Here is a 16,974-nt window from a genome sequence, read left to right on the forward strand (position 1 = left end):
ACAGCCGGGCTGTAATTCCCAGCAAGGCCGCTGGGTGGCCCCTGTGCACCAGTTTCCATGGGAAAGCCATTGATGCATTTTTCTAATTAGACTCTCGAAATTAGAACCATTTTTGCCTGGGGTAATAGCATAGAGCAAATACACTGGGTTCAGAAGTGAAGTTCAACGTCAGGTCAGCGCTGTCATGCTCACTGAAATTATGTTACCGTGAGGAGAAAAGATAAAGAAGGCATTAGTTAAAATTATACATGAAGGATTTTCTAAAAACATATATTTTATCACCAGTCACCGCTGGGGTGAGAGAGGCTATTTCTAAAAAATACAAAACTGCAAAGTGCTTTATAGGTGTCTTGAGTCTACACCACAATAATATTTAAAGAAAAAAAAAGCTAATGGTAGGCAATTATAAATTAGGCTGTTTGTGAGCATGAAGTTACCATGATTTACCTTCCCTCTGCCCTGCTAAAAGGAGATGTGGCATTAAGCAGAGGAAATATCCCAAAAATCAGACCCCATTTAGTCTGTGCTTGGCTTTGCTTACAGGGATCCAGTGACACAATGAAGCACCTCAGCCCTTGCCATGGATGCTTGCAGTGATTAAGCTCTGTAAGGCACACTTGTGTTCTTCACATCCTTTTTATAGGATTGATGCGATTTTTTTTTCCCCCTTAAGATTTTCCTTGCTGTTTGCATGCAGGGAAGTGCTGTCTTTGTTCTTTCTGCCTCCCATTGTATCCATAAACCAACATACAACAGCAGAACCATCCCTACTGAATGCAGTAGCACTGTCTTGTCACCACAGCATTTTGTAAGACCCCACTGCAAGCAACTTCAGAATTTAAAAGGAAGATTAGGCTTCTCTCTGCTGCTGTGAGGTACAAAGCGGTGCCACTTGGGCTGACCTCCAGCACGGACTTCTAAAAGAGAAGGTTCCATCAGCATTCCCCTCCCTGCTGCGGGAGCTGCTGCTACTGTCAAACAGCAAATCCCCATCTGCACACGACATGCAGTTGGAGCCCTGCTCCTGCAGAAATCCAAACCTCTTTGTTCAAAGCCAAAACACAGGCAAGGTGCTTTGAAGCCAGAGGTAGTGGCCCAGCAGCAGACACAGAAAGCAGGCTTTTGGGATGAATGCTCCCTGTACAGTATAGGCTAAGCTCAGTTTACAGTGTGGTTGCCAAACTGGTTAGCGGTGCTAAAAGAGCCCCACACATCGTAATGCTGCTCAGTGCTTTCAAACAAGAAGGCTCCCTCTGATGTCACATCTTATGGTTTAGGCTCAAAACCATTCAAGCTGTATGGCTTTGAACACAGCAACCAAATGCTGCTCAGCCCATATGCAGTCTCCACGGGCACAGCTGGAGTAAGCTGCAAACAGGACTCTCATAGCCAGGGAGAGCCCTTAGCAGGGCTCATGGTTAGCCAGAAAGCCACTGCCTTTCAGCAGAGGGGGAAGTATCTGCTGAGCAGTGGCGGCTTGGTGCCATGAATGATGCGTTCAGGTTACTGACACCCAAAGCAGCCAACAGCAGAGCCCAACCCTTCCCTAGTGCCTGTGGCTCTCCTATCAAACTGGGTTTGTAGGCAGACCAGTGATCCCCCATGCTTACAACAAAAGAACACAAAAGATAGTGCTAGAACTACTGAGACGCATTCTTACATTACACATTTCACGAACAATCGCCTTCTCCTTTTCACTCAGGTCTTCTTCATAGTTGTCCTGCATTTGCCTATCCAAATTTTCATGGACCTCGAGGACCTAGAAAAAAAATATTACAAAAGTGTTGTGCTCCACAAATAATGAATACAATGCTGAGTGTCCTCAGCAACATGTCAGAATCACAGAAGGGTTAAGGCAGGAAGGTACGTCTGGAGGGCATCTGGTCCAAGCTCTTGCTCCAGCAGGGCAACCAGAGTAACATCACTTATGAATATTTAAATTAGCAAAATTCATAAAGCCTTGAGACTCAAAGATGAGGGTGAAACCATGCTGAGGATCCCCATTTTCTCCCTTTCTGCCCTGATAGTTCGCTTGTGTTCCACTGCCTGTCTCATGTGGCTGACACCACAGCCCCAGGCACCACACAGCCTCCAGCAAAGCATGCTTCCCCATTCCCCCCTTCTGCAGGAGCAGAGCTTCTCCACTCCCTTCTATTTATCTCAGATGTGGGGCAACCGTGGTCAGCCCACAGTTTTTAGGTCTAACAGTTTAACCACCTGAAAGCAGAGGTTTGTGCCACTGAATAACAGAGCACTGCACACCATTCAGCTGATGTGTCTCCAACCAACCACGAACTTTCAGATCTTAAACAAACTGAGTCAATTTCACTCACTTTTGGCTGAAAATTGTTTTTAATCATTTAGTTTCTCCAGGGAACCTCTCAGAGACCCATGGGACAGCATGCAGAAGCCGGCTGTTATCACTGAGACCTGGTGCCCAAAGATCCTGACACGATGTGCAGCTCTCATTCATTGCCTCTTTGAGCCAGAATGAACAGGGGATGGAAACAAGGGGAAAGCAGCATCCCAGGTCTGAAAGCTGACTTCTCTCCTCTGAATGTGCCTTTCCCAACACAGAACTGCAACCACAGTGCATCCTCTCCACATGTCCCCACACCCAGGACTGCAACCACAGCAACAGGATAAAACCTGCTGGCACTAATCAGCAACAAATTAGCAAGGGATATGCCCATGGAGGTGTCTGGTGTACGGAAGTGCCTACAGCTGCCACCAGCAGTTTTGTAGGAGTGAGGAACCAGCTTTCCTTTCCATCCTGCTTGTGATTACGGGGCTTTTCCCACAATAGTATCAGGAGGAAAACACTGCAAAAACAGGAAATGTGACTGCAAAAGCACAGCAACAGCATGAAAGAGTGTGTGGGGGAGGATGAGATCTTACAGAATGCTTCTGATAGGCAGCTATCAGGGCTGCCTGCCACTGCAGCTCCACTGGGAGCCCTTAAAGGCACTCACTGGGCTCTGTAGGACAGCCAGGCTGACCCAGACAGCCCAAGGCTTGCAAGGAGATGGGGTCATGGCTCCCTCCATATTGGAAAGCAAGCACAGGTCACAGCAGCCAGAGTGTGTGAGGAAGCTTTGTGGCCTCCCAGCTCCATCAGCTCTGTTAGCACCTCCCAGGCCTGCGGAGAACCAGGTTTCCTTGTTCTGGCTCCAACATGGACACCCTGGGCCTCACAGCCCAGTGCCAATGTCTGTGAGCCCTGCAGACATCACCCAGGCTGGCTGGCAAGTACTATGGGCAGCCCCAGCCTGCAGCTGCACACTGACCCACAGATATACCAGCGGGGCAGCCCAGAACCCTCAGGCAGCCCAGAGCTCTGCCCACACTCAGGCAGCTCTGCACAAGCCAGGCCCGGTGCAGCGCAGGGGCTCTGCGGGTGTGTATGCACTGACCTACATACCTTACGCTGCAGCCACCTCAGTGGGTGGGGAGAGCCTGAAATCACCACACAGCTCGTTGTCTCTTCCTCCCCATCAAACACCCACACACACCACGCTCTACCGCAGGTGAATCTGTGTGCAGGAATACTCCTGAAGCTCCCAGGGACCTGCAGACACGGTGTGAGGACAGTTTCCTTGCTGAGGTGCACAGCACTGGCTGCTCTACAGAATGGGATCCGAGAGCAGATTATCTCCTGGTCTGGTTCAGCACAGCACTCCTGCCGCACTCCAACCGTGATACATACAAAAATAGGTCATTCTCCTCGGGCCCTTAACCTACTTCCAAAATTCACCAGCTCATTCAACCAACAGGCCTGGTTGCCACCTTTACGCAAATCAGGAACAGCCTCATCCTTTTTAAGGGGAGAGGAAGGGCGAAAGAGATGTAAAAAACATGTATGTGCTGACAGAGAGAGCAGCTGTTTTTTTTGCTAAAGAGGAGGGAATTAATTATTGATCCGGCTGGACCGGCACATCGAACCTGCTCGTCTGGAGTCAGCGTGCCCCTGACGCCGTGCTGCGAAGCTGTCAGCAGCTCAGCACTGCCCGTGTCTGCAGGGCAAGTGTCAAGGACAGCCATCGTTCACCACAGTTAAAGATCACATCAGCTCCAGCGCCCACTTCCACCAGCCATCAATCTCGCAGGCAGAGGAGTCTCAGAGGACAAAAATAAACTGTTTTTCTACGGTTTCCTTTTAAAATAAAATTGCATTCCCCAGGCCGTGAGGTGTGAAGGGGTGGTGCAGCCCATTTACTCCAGTGGAAATGTCTCATTTACCCTGGAAACCATTCCTCACAACAGACACAAGCTCGCTTCTGACAGGTGTTTTGTCAAGACGTGTCAGTATCTTGGGTTTGCAAAGCCCAGAACAGGAGGTTAACGCTCAGACGCCCATCCCAGAGAGGCATGGTGGGAAGCAATGCACTCCAAAGAGCACAGTCCACTCTTGAAGAAAGACAGGCCTATGAGTGCTGACCTAGCCCAATCCATCTTTGAATCCTGCCTGGCGCCACATCAGCTGCTTAGGAAGGCCCACGTCAATGTTCCTCAGGTTACGCTGCTGGGGACCACAGCTGGGCCTTCACATAGGTTGTCTCTGGCTCAGCTAAAAGCATCAGCTGCCATTCAAAGACTGGGTTTGATTATATCTTCCTCTGATTTTTGCCATGTTTGAACCCAGGAGCCCACAGCAAAAAGACAAGTGTACCCCAGGCTCACAACATCCCCAAAATTTTGCTCTTCACTGAGCATCTCTTCAGCAAACGGCCCTTCGCAGACACCTCAGTACTACACTATCTCCTGAGATGCTCTCAATCGAAGGCAAGTGGTGACTTCTGTGCAGGGGATGGGCCAAAGACAGGAAACACTCCCTGGTTCCTAGCACTGTTTGTTTGCCTGAGGACAGCACCTCATGAAGACAACCTCTTCAACATATTCACCAACATGCTACAGACGTGCTGCACTTTGCTTCCAGTGAGCACGCTGGCTCATCTTGCTGTCTCTTTGTCACTATGTAAACTGTGAGGAACACCTCAGGTATATTTAGCTCTCTTTTGTGACTGCACTGATGTCTGTGATCAAGATGTTGTCACCTCAGAGTCACCCAGTCCACCACATCCCCCCGCTTCTGCCTCAATGTGCAGCCCTAACAGAACCATGCACTGCATATTAAAAACAAAACCCACCAGAGCCTGCATGACTGCAGTAAGGCTCTGAAAGAGGTTTTGAAAGTTTAGGTAAGCGTTCCTCTGAGAGGAAGGACTCTGATATTAAGGAACGCTCTCCTAACGGTTCAAGCCTCGCTGATTTTATAGATTTATAGGTCACATGGACAAAGCACTGAGAAACACGGCATAGTGCAGAGTTCTGTTTCAGCAAGTGAAAAGTCTGTACATCCTACTAGGCCTCTTCTCTGGTTTTAGCAGGACCAAATCCTGTCTCCCTCAGCATCGGTGGGAACAAGAATTGTCTGCTTGGTGGCTCAGTGCCCACTGCAGAGAGCCTGGAGGAGGTGAATTATAGGCTAAACATTGTTTTCTCACATTTGTCTCCTCCACATCTCCCCACGTCTTTAGCAGGTTTGCTCAATGCCTAAGAAAAGTGCTTTGATGTTCAGTGAGATACTGAGATGTAGCATATGTACCTTTTATTTCTGTTAGCTAAAACAGCTGTTATGAGTGCCAACCTGTCATCTTGCTCCGTATTTAGCAGGTGCAAATAAGCAAAAACTATCTCAGAAGCAAAAATAAAGAAAACTCCAAAAGATGCTCAAGGAAGAACTTATACTAAATTGTAGAGAACATTTCATCCACAGAGTGGCTCAGCTGCAGGAAAAAAAAAAAAGAAAAAAAAGAAGAAGCCTAGGGAACATCACACAACTGAACAGAGCTTCTCTAGTATTCTGTGTTGTATAGACAAAATGCAAAGGTCATGAGCTGTACCATGGACAGGATCTAGGCTGGTAGCTGCATCCCATTTCCCACATGCAGGGGCTGGCACTGAAAATATTCCCAGTCCTGCAGGGTGCAAGTAAGACCAACTCCATCTGCTGCAGCATGTTGTGACCAAAACACATTATCTCCCATACAGTTTAAGATCCATGATCAGAGACCAACAGCCTCAATTTTATTGTCTCATATGAAGTATGGGGAGGAGAGCTAGAGACCACAACCAGTTTCCTCAATCCCTTCAATGCGCAGCTGATCTTTTGGACATAGGCTACAGGAAGGAAAAATAAAAATCTCCTCTCTCCTTGCTGCCACTGACTGAGAGGAGAATTTCATCCTCACTTCAAATCTGAGAATATTTTTAACCCCAGGTGTATGAGCAGGACACATCACATTACGCCCTGTGAGATGCGACGGCTGTGCCACCTGCTTTATCTCCCCAGCTGAGGCAGTTTCTAGGGTTTTGACAAACATACCCCACCAGCCAAATTACAAAATCTCAGAGGAGAAATTCTTGCAGCCCTTCCTTGTGATCAACAAAATCCTGAAGCAGAGGAATAGTAATAACAATAATATGAGCAAACAACCAGGCATCCAACTTCCTTTCAAACCCTTTACATGCAACGTTGTGCCAGAATCAATTTCCAGTTTCCAAGAATCTTCCTTATTAACTTTATAATCCTTTCCATGAGCTTATCGAACTACACCTTAAAAACCATTTATGTTTCTTGCCCTTACTTGCAAATTTGGTCCCATAACCCCTACAGCAGACAAAAATGAAGGTACTGTATGAGATTGCAATGTTCTGGTAGGCATCAGTTTAGCAGATATATAAGCAAGAAGGAACTTACTAAGAAAACACAGGAAATATACATGGAGGCAATTGAACAGACACTCCTGTAGCTCCCCTGGGAAGCAGTAAAAACTGCACTAAAGGTATTTTTTAAACCCTGATGATTCTAGACACCCTTCTCTTAACACCTCCAGCAGTAGTAACCTTCATTGAAGGTCTCCAACCCACATAGTCAAATGTGATCTTGCTATACTCCAAGTATTTGAAACAATTATTACAATTCACGATACAGATCCTGGTTACTGATCGCATGCCTGAGCACTAACTTTCCACTTCCAATTGTCATGTTCCCATGAGTTCTGCCGGTTTGGGGTTAGTTGCATTGCATTACACTGCATAGTGCACAGCAGTGTGGGGACTACAGGCATCCTTACCTTCATGGCATGCACAACAGCCTCTGGTTTCTGACCAACAGGGACGTATCCTGCTGCAGGAGACGAAGCAAGATCAGCAGTCATGCGAGCTGGTCCCTGTTTAAAGGAGAAAAGAAGGTACGTTTTAATTCCTTTTAGGTTATTTTATCAAGGAGGAAAAAAATATCCATTAGCCATTGTATGGGAACTGTTGATCACAGCCTGAACCTCTGATTGACCACCTGAAGCAAGCAATGAGTCAGCCGTGGGAGCACACATGAAGGCAATTCACCTGTGCTACCAGGAAGGAGTGGAGTCTGGCTCTACCTCTCCTAGATCCCACTTAAGTGCTGACTGCCACCAAGGAGGAATCTTTCTCTTAAGATCACTCCTTGTGGAGTTTACTGCGAGCCTATGACACTGGTGAGCATTTCCATTTATTTTTATTATCTTTCAATCACAACAATCTCACTGAGCCTAACCTTTCTACACCTAATGACTGTACAGCCATCTAAAATTCAGTCTTCTTCAACCACCTGCAAAGATGAATATACCACTATGCCCCCCAAAATGATTTTATCTAATGCTATTTAAGCCTGCCGCCATTAAGTCTATATGTACTCAGGCAGGAGATTACCCAGGTTTAAACCTAAATTGGTTCAGGAAACATATTTTGCTCATTTCAGATAACTCTGCATAAGGATACAATCAAATGGTCCTCATCCAAGGGAGCAACGCAAAGAAGATCTTCAGCATAAAGAGGTCATTTCTAAGAAGCTGTACACATGAAAGAAACAGTTGGTAGAATATCATCGCTTTTTTGGCAATGATTTCACATAGACACCAAGTACCAATCTCCAGCTACAGAGAAAATTGTGAAGGCAACCTTAAATCAAGCAGATGTCCAAAGCTAATGTTGGCTGCGTTTGTTTCCAGAAAGCTGGCCAGTTCTCTTGCACGAAGGATCCCATTGGGAAAGATCCCCAAAATAACATTTTACAAAAGATTTTTCCTGCTGAAACAGCCTTGTAAGCACTTTTGATAAAGACATCCATCTTGGTTGTATGAAACATAATGAGAATGAGATGTACCCTGCCTGTCGCTAATATTTCGTACTTGCTTCATAGCATTGGAAGAAATCAACAATGAAACCATTGACCAAACTCATATTTAGTCTTCACATCCCTTAGGAAATACAAAGAATGATTATACTGAAGCCTGTGAAAGCAAATTAGGATGGCAGAGCGGTATGTAGCACCATGGCAGGAATGCTTTTGCATGCAATACGTGAGGCACTCCATTATCATCTTTTCCACACAGTGTGTTTTACGCTTCACATCACCACTTTGCCTTCCAAGCCAAGGCCAGCGAGCGAGCCGTGCCAGAAAGGAGGACCCAAGGAGGGGCACTTTGTCACATCTCACGCTTCCAAACAGTTTACATTAGGAAAACGATGGATCAGTCCATTAGGCCACAGACAAGAACAGCAGGAAGGGCATGGAGCCTTTCAAGCCTAAGTCACTGGTCTGTGCTTAGCCCAAGTAAACCAACAGCCACTTACCCAAAATACTGACCTTCATGAACTGAGCTGTTGGTGACACAACACCTTCCTTCTGAGAGGCAGGCATCTCAGAAAAGGGAAAATCAGACTTTGTAACTCCTCAGTAACTCTCCAAGGAGATTTAACAGGCTGATGAAGCTTGGCAACCACGGGACACTCCCAGGCCAGATGCTTGCTGGCAGAGGGACACAGCTCACTGCAGCTCTATGGCCACCTGGGGACACATTCTCAGCCTCTGGCCAGCCCCAAAAGTTACACAGAAGAGGCAGAGCCTGGGGAGTTGCAGAGAGCACCAGGGGCAGAGTCCAGCCAGGTTACAGCTGTGCCTTAAAGCTGCATGTTTCTCTCAGAGCTGGTAAATGCAGAGTCAGCCTCCCACAGAGGTCACAGGCATCGATACTTGCATAACTCCTCCAACCTCAGTGAAAAGTGAAAGCTGTCTTCCTCCCATTAATGACCAAGATCACAACAACTGAAAGCAGAAAATCTGGGAGTTTGTGGCCATGAGCCATACTTCATAAAGATCTTTCTCCACAGCCCACTTTAGAAGCAACATAGGAAATACCAATTGGTGCAACAACCAGAATTTGTTCTGAGTTGAAAGTAATAAGAAAAAGTAAAAGAAATTCATCTGGATAGAGCATCTAACAACACTGTAAATACATTTTTGCGACAAAACCAGAGCAGAACACAAGGTCCCTTGTATGACAGGCAGCAGCAGCTTCTCCTCACAGAAATGAAGTCACTAATGAGCTACAAAGCATCTCCATGATCATAATCACTCTCAAAATTATTACAGAATACAAATGAAACCAGAATGATTAGAGAGAAATGCTTTCTAAAGAGTTTGATCATACTTCGCTGATTATCATACTGACATGATAAAAGCAATCCTGCAAGCACAGTAATGTGTTGGATAGATTGGATCACACAAAAATGCTCAATGGGTCGGTGCCCTTTGGATTGGAGTGGCTGAAATTTGGCAAATGCAATCAGCTGAGCTCCACCTGAATGCAAGTAGAGAATTTGACTGAAGAAGAGAAAATTAATCTTAAAGAGTGTGGGATACAACAATGGAGGAATGCCCAATCCTTGCTGCTAGAGTCTCAGTACAAGATAACATTATTTGTAAAGCAGGCATGATTCTTCATCTTTATGTTGGAAGCCAGAAGAAAGGCCTGTAAACTAAAACAGACATCCAAATTGCTGCATGCAATGACAGAGACTTGCATGAGAGAGTACAGAGAAAAACCACGATGCAGGCCTGCTGTGCTGCAAGCCACAGAGACATTCCCACTGCTGAAATGAGAGTCCATTTCTATCAAAAGCCAAACATGCACACAAAAAATGGAGAGGAGTGAAACAAGGACCTCACCAATATCTCTGCCCTCTGCAGCTGTAAGATGTACTGAGTAAAAATATCCACATGCTGCCAGGAAATACTCCACACCACTATGGATACCTTAACGTTTATCTTTACACTGAAGTTTTGTTGTGTAGTTGTACCCTCACAGAAGGTTCTTTCCAGACATAAGAGTCATTATAAAGGTGTTTAGGTGCTTAACTCCCACTGATTTCAGTGTGGTTCACAAAAAAGTTTTAGCCAAATTCCTATCAGCTTCCTACACTGGGACAAACACGAAGGAGGCCAGAAAAGAGAGGAGCTGTGGTAAGCAAGGAAAGAAATGACAATGTAGCCAGCAGGATGCATGGCTAGCCTTTGGAGGATGGAGGAGAAGAAAACGAGCAGAGTTCACCAATAGTGTAAGCTGGAGGGGAGGAAATGGAAGGAATTGGAGATAAGGTCAAGGCTGCTGCACTGGAAAACTGCCAGCAGTGGGAGAGGAGGGAGGGAACAGGAAGAAAAAGGAGGACGTGCATTTTACCCAGCAGGAAAACAGTTGAGATGAAATGCAAGGGAGGGAGAACCAGAGATAGGAGACTGAAGGAGAGCAGGATGGAGGGGGAAGTCTCAGGAAGTAAGCATTAAGGCAGTAGCTGAAATCACAATGATGGAAGAGATTCCTCATGACTAAAACAGACACATTTGGAAAATGTAAGTAAGAATCACCGTGGTTGCACTCGACTTCAGCTACTCTGAGGACTTCCATCACTGCAGAAACCTAAGCCCTTCCTGTTCCTTAAAGCTGACAATATCAAAGCCATGGGAACACAACTGACTCAGCATCCTGATGGGCAATAATAGCAAGGTTAATCTGGTTACATCCTAAGAAGCAAGAATTGTCTATATAGGCACAAAGTAATACAGAGGGTTTGGGGGTATGCATCACTCTAAATTTCTTTTCTTAATTTTCTAAATTTCTTTTTCACCTACTCCTTCATTTCAAGCAGACCAGCACAAGACATTTGCTGGCATCTGTGATGGGACCAATGCAGTTGCCAGAGCTCATTACATTACAGCTTTATACTGTATGTGTCCAAATCAGTAAAAAATTTTTTTTCTGATTCTGCTAGACATGCACTCCTTGTCTTAAACAGCCTTTCCACTTGCTAGGTTTTCACAGCATTCAGTAGCTCAGGGACAGTTCAGTTTTCATCTTCCATCATGTGGCCAACATGCCACATAATTTTGTAAAATAATGGTGCTAAATAAACTCAGAAGCAATGAAAATGCCATGCACTCACAATGAAGCTATTGAGAAATACAATCTTGACTGTTTTTCCAGTTTACTTTTCTTGAAGTTGAACCAACTAACAAGAAGCTGAGTCATTTCAAAAGGCAAAGTTTCTTATTCTCTCTGGCTTTGGGGTTGCTCCAGGCTTACAGCAACAGAGACAAGACTAGAAGTTAGCTCATCTAACTCACCAGTTATACAAGGAACTTAGAAAGAAAATTACATTTACACTGTGGCTTCAAATGGTCACCTGAGTAGAATTACATTGCATGTCTCTTCTGCTTCTACCAAAGCCACGGTTAATGTTATCAAAACAAAACAAAACAAAAGGGGTGCCCAGCAGGGAGAATGCCAGCCTCAAGAGTGGTTGCATCACGAAGTTCCTTGGAGGAAATATTTTTGCTAAGTACAGTGTTTGTTGGCCACTGCTCCTCTTAAGAACTAGAGGCCCTTCTCCAAGTCTTCAACGAGCAAAAGGACTCATTGCCAATTCCAGGGAAAGAAAGGCTGTCAAACTGCTTGTGACCTATCTGAATACAACCTTGTCCCTGCTGTTGGGACTGCAGGGTCATACAAGACTCCTGGAAGAGGCTCTTCCACCCATCTCATGGGAGAAACATCCTGAGTATCCAAGAATCCAGCCTCTTTCCAATGGGAAAACTATGGCAAGAGCTCTTCCTCTGCCATCCCTACATATAGAGCAGTACTGAAGCATCACTGACACATCTCCATTTTAGCCCTCACCTACTCCTTCATTTCAAGCAGACCAGCACAAGACATTTGCTGGCATCTGTGATGGGACCAATGCAGTTGCCAGAGCTCATTACATTACAGCTTTATACTGTATGTGTCCAAATCAGTAAAAAATTTTTTTTCTGATTCTGCTAGACATGCACTCCTTGTCTTAAACAGCCTTTCCACTTGCTAGGTTTTCACAGCATTCAGTAGCTCAGGGACAGTTCAGTTTTCATCTTCCATCATGTGGCCAACATGCCACATAATTTTGTAAAATAATGGTGCTAAATAAACTCAGAAGCAATGAAAATGCCATGCACTCACAATGAAGCTATTGAGAAATACAATCTTGACTGTTTTTCCAGTTTACTTTTCTTGAAGTTGAACCAACTAACAAGAAGCTGAGTCATTTCAAAAGGCAAAGTTTCTTATTCTCTCTGGCTTTGGGGTTGCTCCAGGCTTACAGCAACAGAGACAAGACTAGAAGTTAGCTCATCTAACTCACCAGTTATACAAGGAACTTAGAAAGAAAATTACATTTACACTGTGGCTTCAAATGGTCACCTGAGTAGAATTACATTGCATGTCTCTTCTGCTTCTACCAAAGCCACGGTTAATGTTATCAAAACAAAACAAAACAAAAGGGGTGCCCAGCAGGGAGAATGCCAGCCTCAAGAGTGGTTGCATCACGAAGTTCCTTGGAGGAAATATTTTTGCTAAGTACAGTGTTTGTTGGCCACTGCTCCTCTTAAGAACTAGAGGCCCTTCTCCAAGTCTTCAACGAGCAAAAGGACTCATTGCCAATTCCAGGGAAAGAAAGGCTGTCAAACTGCTTGTGACCTATCTGAATACAACCTTGTCCCTGCTGTTGGGACTGCAGGGTCATACAAGACTCCTGGAGAGGCTCTTCCACCCATCTCATGGGAGAAACATCCTGAGTATCCAAGAATCCAGCCTCTTTCCAATGGGAAAACTATGGCAAGAGCTCTTCCTCTGCCATCCCTACATATAGAGCAGTACTGAAGCATCACTGACACATCTCCATTTTAGCCCTCACCTACTCCTTCATTTCAAGCAGACCAGCACAAGACATTTGCTGGCATCTGTGATGGGACCAATGCAGTTGCCAGAGCTCATTACATTACAGCTTTATACTGTATGTGTCCAAATCAGTAAAAAAGCCCAATTCTGTTTGAGACTCCCTCAGAAAATTTTCACTGGAGCCCTGCCTGCAGGGCTTATGATTCAAGCCTGATGCCTGGAAGGAAATGCACAGTTCAGCTGTCTAGACTAGGAAAAGAGAAAAGGAACTCTGCAGCCTCCCGTGTCAGAGGACCCTTGAGGGAGTATGCTTTGCACATTAGATAAATCCTCTCTTCCCCTACCTGCAACGAATTGTGCATGACCTGGTAGCAGCCTCAAATCTACAGCAGAAAACAAACTGAATAAAAGCAGCCCTGTCCAGACCAAAAGAGGATCAGTGAAGTAACAGTGCTGGTGTGAGAAAGAAAATTCAAAGGCAACAAATACTGCCAAAGATCCTTTTTAATCAGACACCAAAAAATGAAGAGCTGAGGCCTTAAAAGCACCTGTTGGAAACATGTGCTGCTGCATATCAAGCCATGATGGCATTGCTGGTACCTAAGAGCAAGCTGCCTAATGAGTCCTTGCTGGCTGTGTCTAGTTGCATGGGATGTGGTCCAGCTCAGCTGCTGAAAAGCACTGCGGTCGATACTCCATTCCTACACATTTGGAGGAACAAAATTAATAAGACTGTAAAAGTGCACACTGGGAACTCCTAGTAATGACACACCTCCACAGAGGCAAAATAAGGCTTAAAATACGTACATTTCTTATAATAGAGAGAATACTCTGGAATCCAAGAAGAAAAGAGCCTAACTGGTGATGACAGGTGTCTGTTCTTTTATGGGTTGTCGGTTAGAAATCTCAAAAAGGAACAGTGAAATTGCAATAAACAATTTCTTCTTGATTCTCCAGAGATTGAAAAAAAGCACAAGACCTTGGTCCTGACATCAGTTTTCAATCTCCTTCTCCTCAATGACACTCCACGTTTTAATGACATCCTTTCCTACCTCAGCTCCAAGAGAGCTATTCCTGATCTGCAGAAAGACTGTGAAAAGGGAGCTAAATTTCAAAACCCAGAGGAAAACAGCATGCTGATTTTACTTCACCAGCAGTCACAGCCCAGACACTGAGAATGCTTCAGAGCAAAGTGTGGCATGCAAGCAAACACTAATGCTTCTGAACCTCGCATCTTCTTCTTGCTTTCTATTAATTTTTGTCTATGATTTCAAAAAACAAGCAGACATTTAAGGTTCAAATTTGATTACACGCGCCACAGTGTTCTAATGGCATATCTCAGACAACATTACAGCTAAATGGAATCATATCAGAAGTTTTTATTGCCGAGACAGAACAAGGAGAATTACATTATAGGCAGGCACTGCCAGATAACTCACAATAAAATTCCCAGGCACGAAGATTTATCTCGCAGTGGTTTTGCTTGCAGCCTACTTAAGCAGGTTTGAATTAAGCTTGGGCCCTTCTTCAGCACTCATCACCATCCAGGTGTTGTACATAAATCAAGGTGTCGACACTGCTCTGTAAACTGGGAGCTGTTGAGGGACAAGCCAGTGTAGCAATGTGCCCACGGGCATGTCAGAAGCAGCAGGCAGAGCCTGGCAAAATATGGGAAGTCTTCACGGCCAGCTCCAGCCGTGGACACGTGGTGCTCTGGGGCCCCACATCCCTTCATCTGCCACTGTGATGCTGCAGAAGGGCTAAGAGCTCCAACAAAGTGGCTCCAAGGCATGACCCCACTCCAAAGTGGCATTTTTCTTCAAAGCCCCTGCTCTATTACCTGAGCATGGGACTCCCTCTCCACAGCCCAGGAGTACCCACATGCGCTGAATGCCCAGTGCTCCTGGTGGCAGATGATCTATTTTGATATCCTGCTGCCAGTCACATGAGAAGAAACAAGGAGGATGCTGGCGGACAGACACCAGCTCCCTAGCACAGCACCATCCTGGCCACTGACAGGAACAAGGGCAGGAGCCACTAGTGCTCTGCATAGCATCCTTCCTATCACATGGAGGGACACTACTGCATTGCCTAATCTCCTTTGGCATTACTTCATTTGCTCCCTTTAATCATAGAGAGCATCTGGTCATGCAGTTATTCAAATCCATGAATTAATCCTTGGCACCACACAGCGCAGGGCTCTGTCTGCCCAACTCAGCCATCTCATCAGGCAACACGTTCACAGGAATCCACCTGAGTAACCCAATGTGCTTACCCAATGCTCTTTTGATTAACAGAGAAGCTTCACTGTTCTGCTGATTTCTGAGCAGAACATCGAGGACACTAAACAACAGAAGAGCTGTTCTCCCCAGGAAGCATGCCACACTGCATGGCTGTGCTGGGGCATGCAAGGGAAGGAAGGCTTCCAGGGATTGCCAGAGTCACAATAAACAAAAGCAAGACATTGTCTGCAAGTGGGTCTCATCTACAAACTGGAAAGGAAGTGCTAATGGTTGAGCACAGCTCCAGCCCTGGGAAACTCTTCAGTGCATCCAAGCTGCTGGGACAACTTCCTCCAGGAGCAGAAAAAGAACTGAGTTGCTGCTCTTTGGGTTTGCAACAGATTTGCTGCAGAGCTGCAAGCAGCGCATGACACCAGAAAGCCTCACTGCCAGTTTCAACTGCCCCCCCAGCCAAGTATCTATTACTGACAAGTCAGATTCAGAGCGGTTTCAGCCTATAACTACCTAATACAAACAAACAAAAATGCTACAGACAGAAGTAGCCCTGCTGTACCCATGGACAAAGTGCACTAACTGCAGCTGACTCACAGGGGCACTATTAGCATGAGTATTTGGAGAGGTGCTAGCTATTTTAGTAAAAAAAACACGAAGCCTATTCCACTGCAGAAGGAAACACTGAATAATATTAAGACATTCCCAGTTCTGAAGCACACCTGGTTTGGGGTGGCCCTTCTGAAAAGGTTCAGGTGGGCAGAGGACAGCACACATCAGATGCCTGTTGTCCCCATGGCCATGTAGCACCCCACCAGGGTGGCACCTCACTTGGCCGCTCTGCCACTGCTGGTGAAGCAGCTCTCTCTGAAGTCTGGGGGAAGTGAGGGTCTACAGGCCACTATATTTATCTCAGACCCACTGCTGGCCCCACACTAACAGATGCAGTAATGAATGTGTTGATCTACAGCAGATCATCAAAACATGAATTTTTCCCATCTTCTGTAGTTACATGTAACAATGGATGACGAATACAGACTGTCAGTGCCTCTTTTCCTCATCAAACCCCCAAACTTTGACATTGTCTAACTTTGTGCTGATTGGCTGCTGTAGGGAAGAAGCCACATGCTGCTCAGGTGCACCAGAATAGCAGCTGATGAAGGGCCTTTAAAAATGCATTGGCTTGTTCTCAGTCTCTCACTATACACTCTGAAGTTTCACAATAGCCCTCCTCGGGCTGCAAATTCTGCCACTCTCCCCACAGACCTTTCATTTCATTTTCCCTTCCTCCACTGCTATTGTTGCAGTGGCAGAATGGCTACCATGAATCTCTGCTTTTGTCTTCTCCCCAGTACTGGTGCAGGCAGCAGGAAGAAGTTGCCCTCTGCCATTGTTTCCCCTGTCTACAAAGGCAGTCTGGCCACAGGAAGGCAAACAATGGCCCCAGCAGGATGTTCCCAGCACACACCAGTGCGAGCTACAAGCCCCATAAGGGTTCCTCTGGGTGCTGCTCCTGGACACCAGCCCTCACATGACAGGAACTGTCATCTTCAGCTGTCTCAGTCTTGTTTTAAAAGCAAAGTCAGCTCTAAGGAGCCAGTCTGGTTTTGCTCCCAGAAATGAATGGATTTACTCCCACACAGGCTCCAGCA

General features: G+C 45.8%; 1 protein-coding gene across 2 annotated transcripts in view; it reads right to left on the reverse strand.

Annotated features, from left to right (window-relative positions):
* Window positions 1–16,974, reverse strand: part of CCDC85C (coiled-coil domain containing 85C) — a 103,925-nt gene that overhangs the window by 4,176 nt on the left and 82,775 nt on the right. For both annotated transcript variants that reach the window (XM_010711902.2, XM_019615870.1), the window contains 2 exons: window positions 7,137–7,232; window positions 1,661–1,759 (listed from right to left, as the gene is read on the reverse strand). In XM_010711902.2, coding sequence (XP_010710204.1) covers window positions 1,661–1,759; window positions 7,137–7,232 — 195 coding nt within the window. The remainder of the gene's footprint in view (window positions 1–1,660; window positions 1,760–7,136; window positions 7,233–16,974) is intronic.

This window comes from Meleagris gallopavo, chromosome 5 (genome assembly GCF_000146605.3).
Source record: "Meleagris gallopavo isolate NT-WF06-2002-E0010 breed Aviagen turkey brand Nicholas breeding stock chromosome 5, Turkey_5.1, whole genome shotgun sequence".
In the NCBI taxonomy this organism is placed as follows: Eukaryota; Metazoa; Chordata; class Aves; order Galliformes; family Phasianidae; genus Meleagris; species Meleagris gallopavo.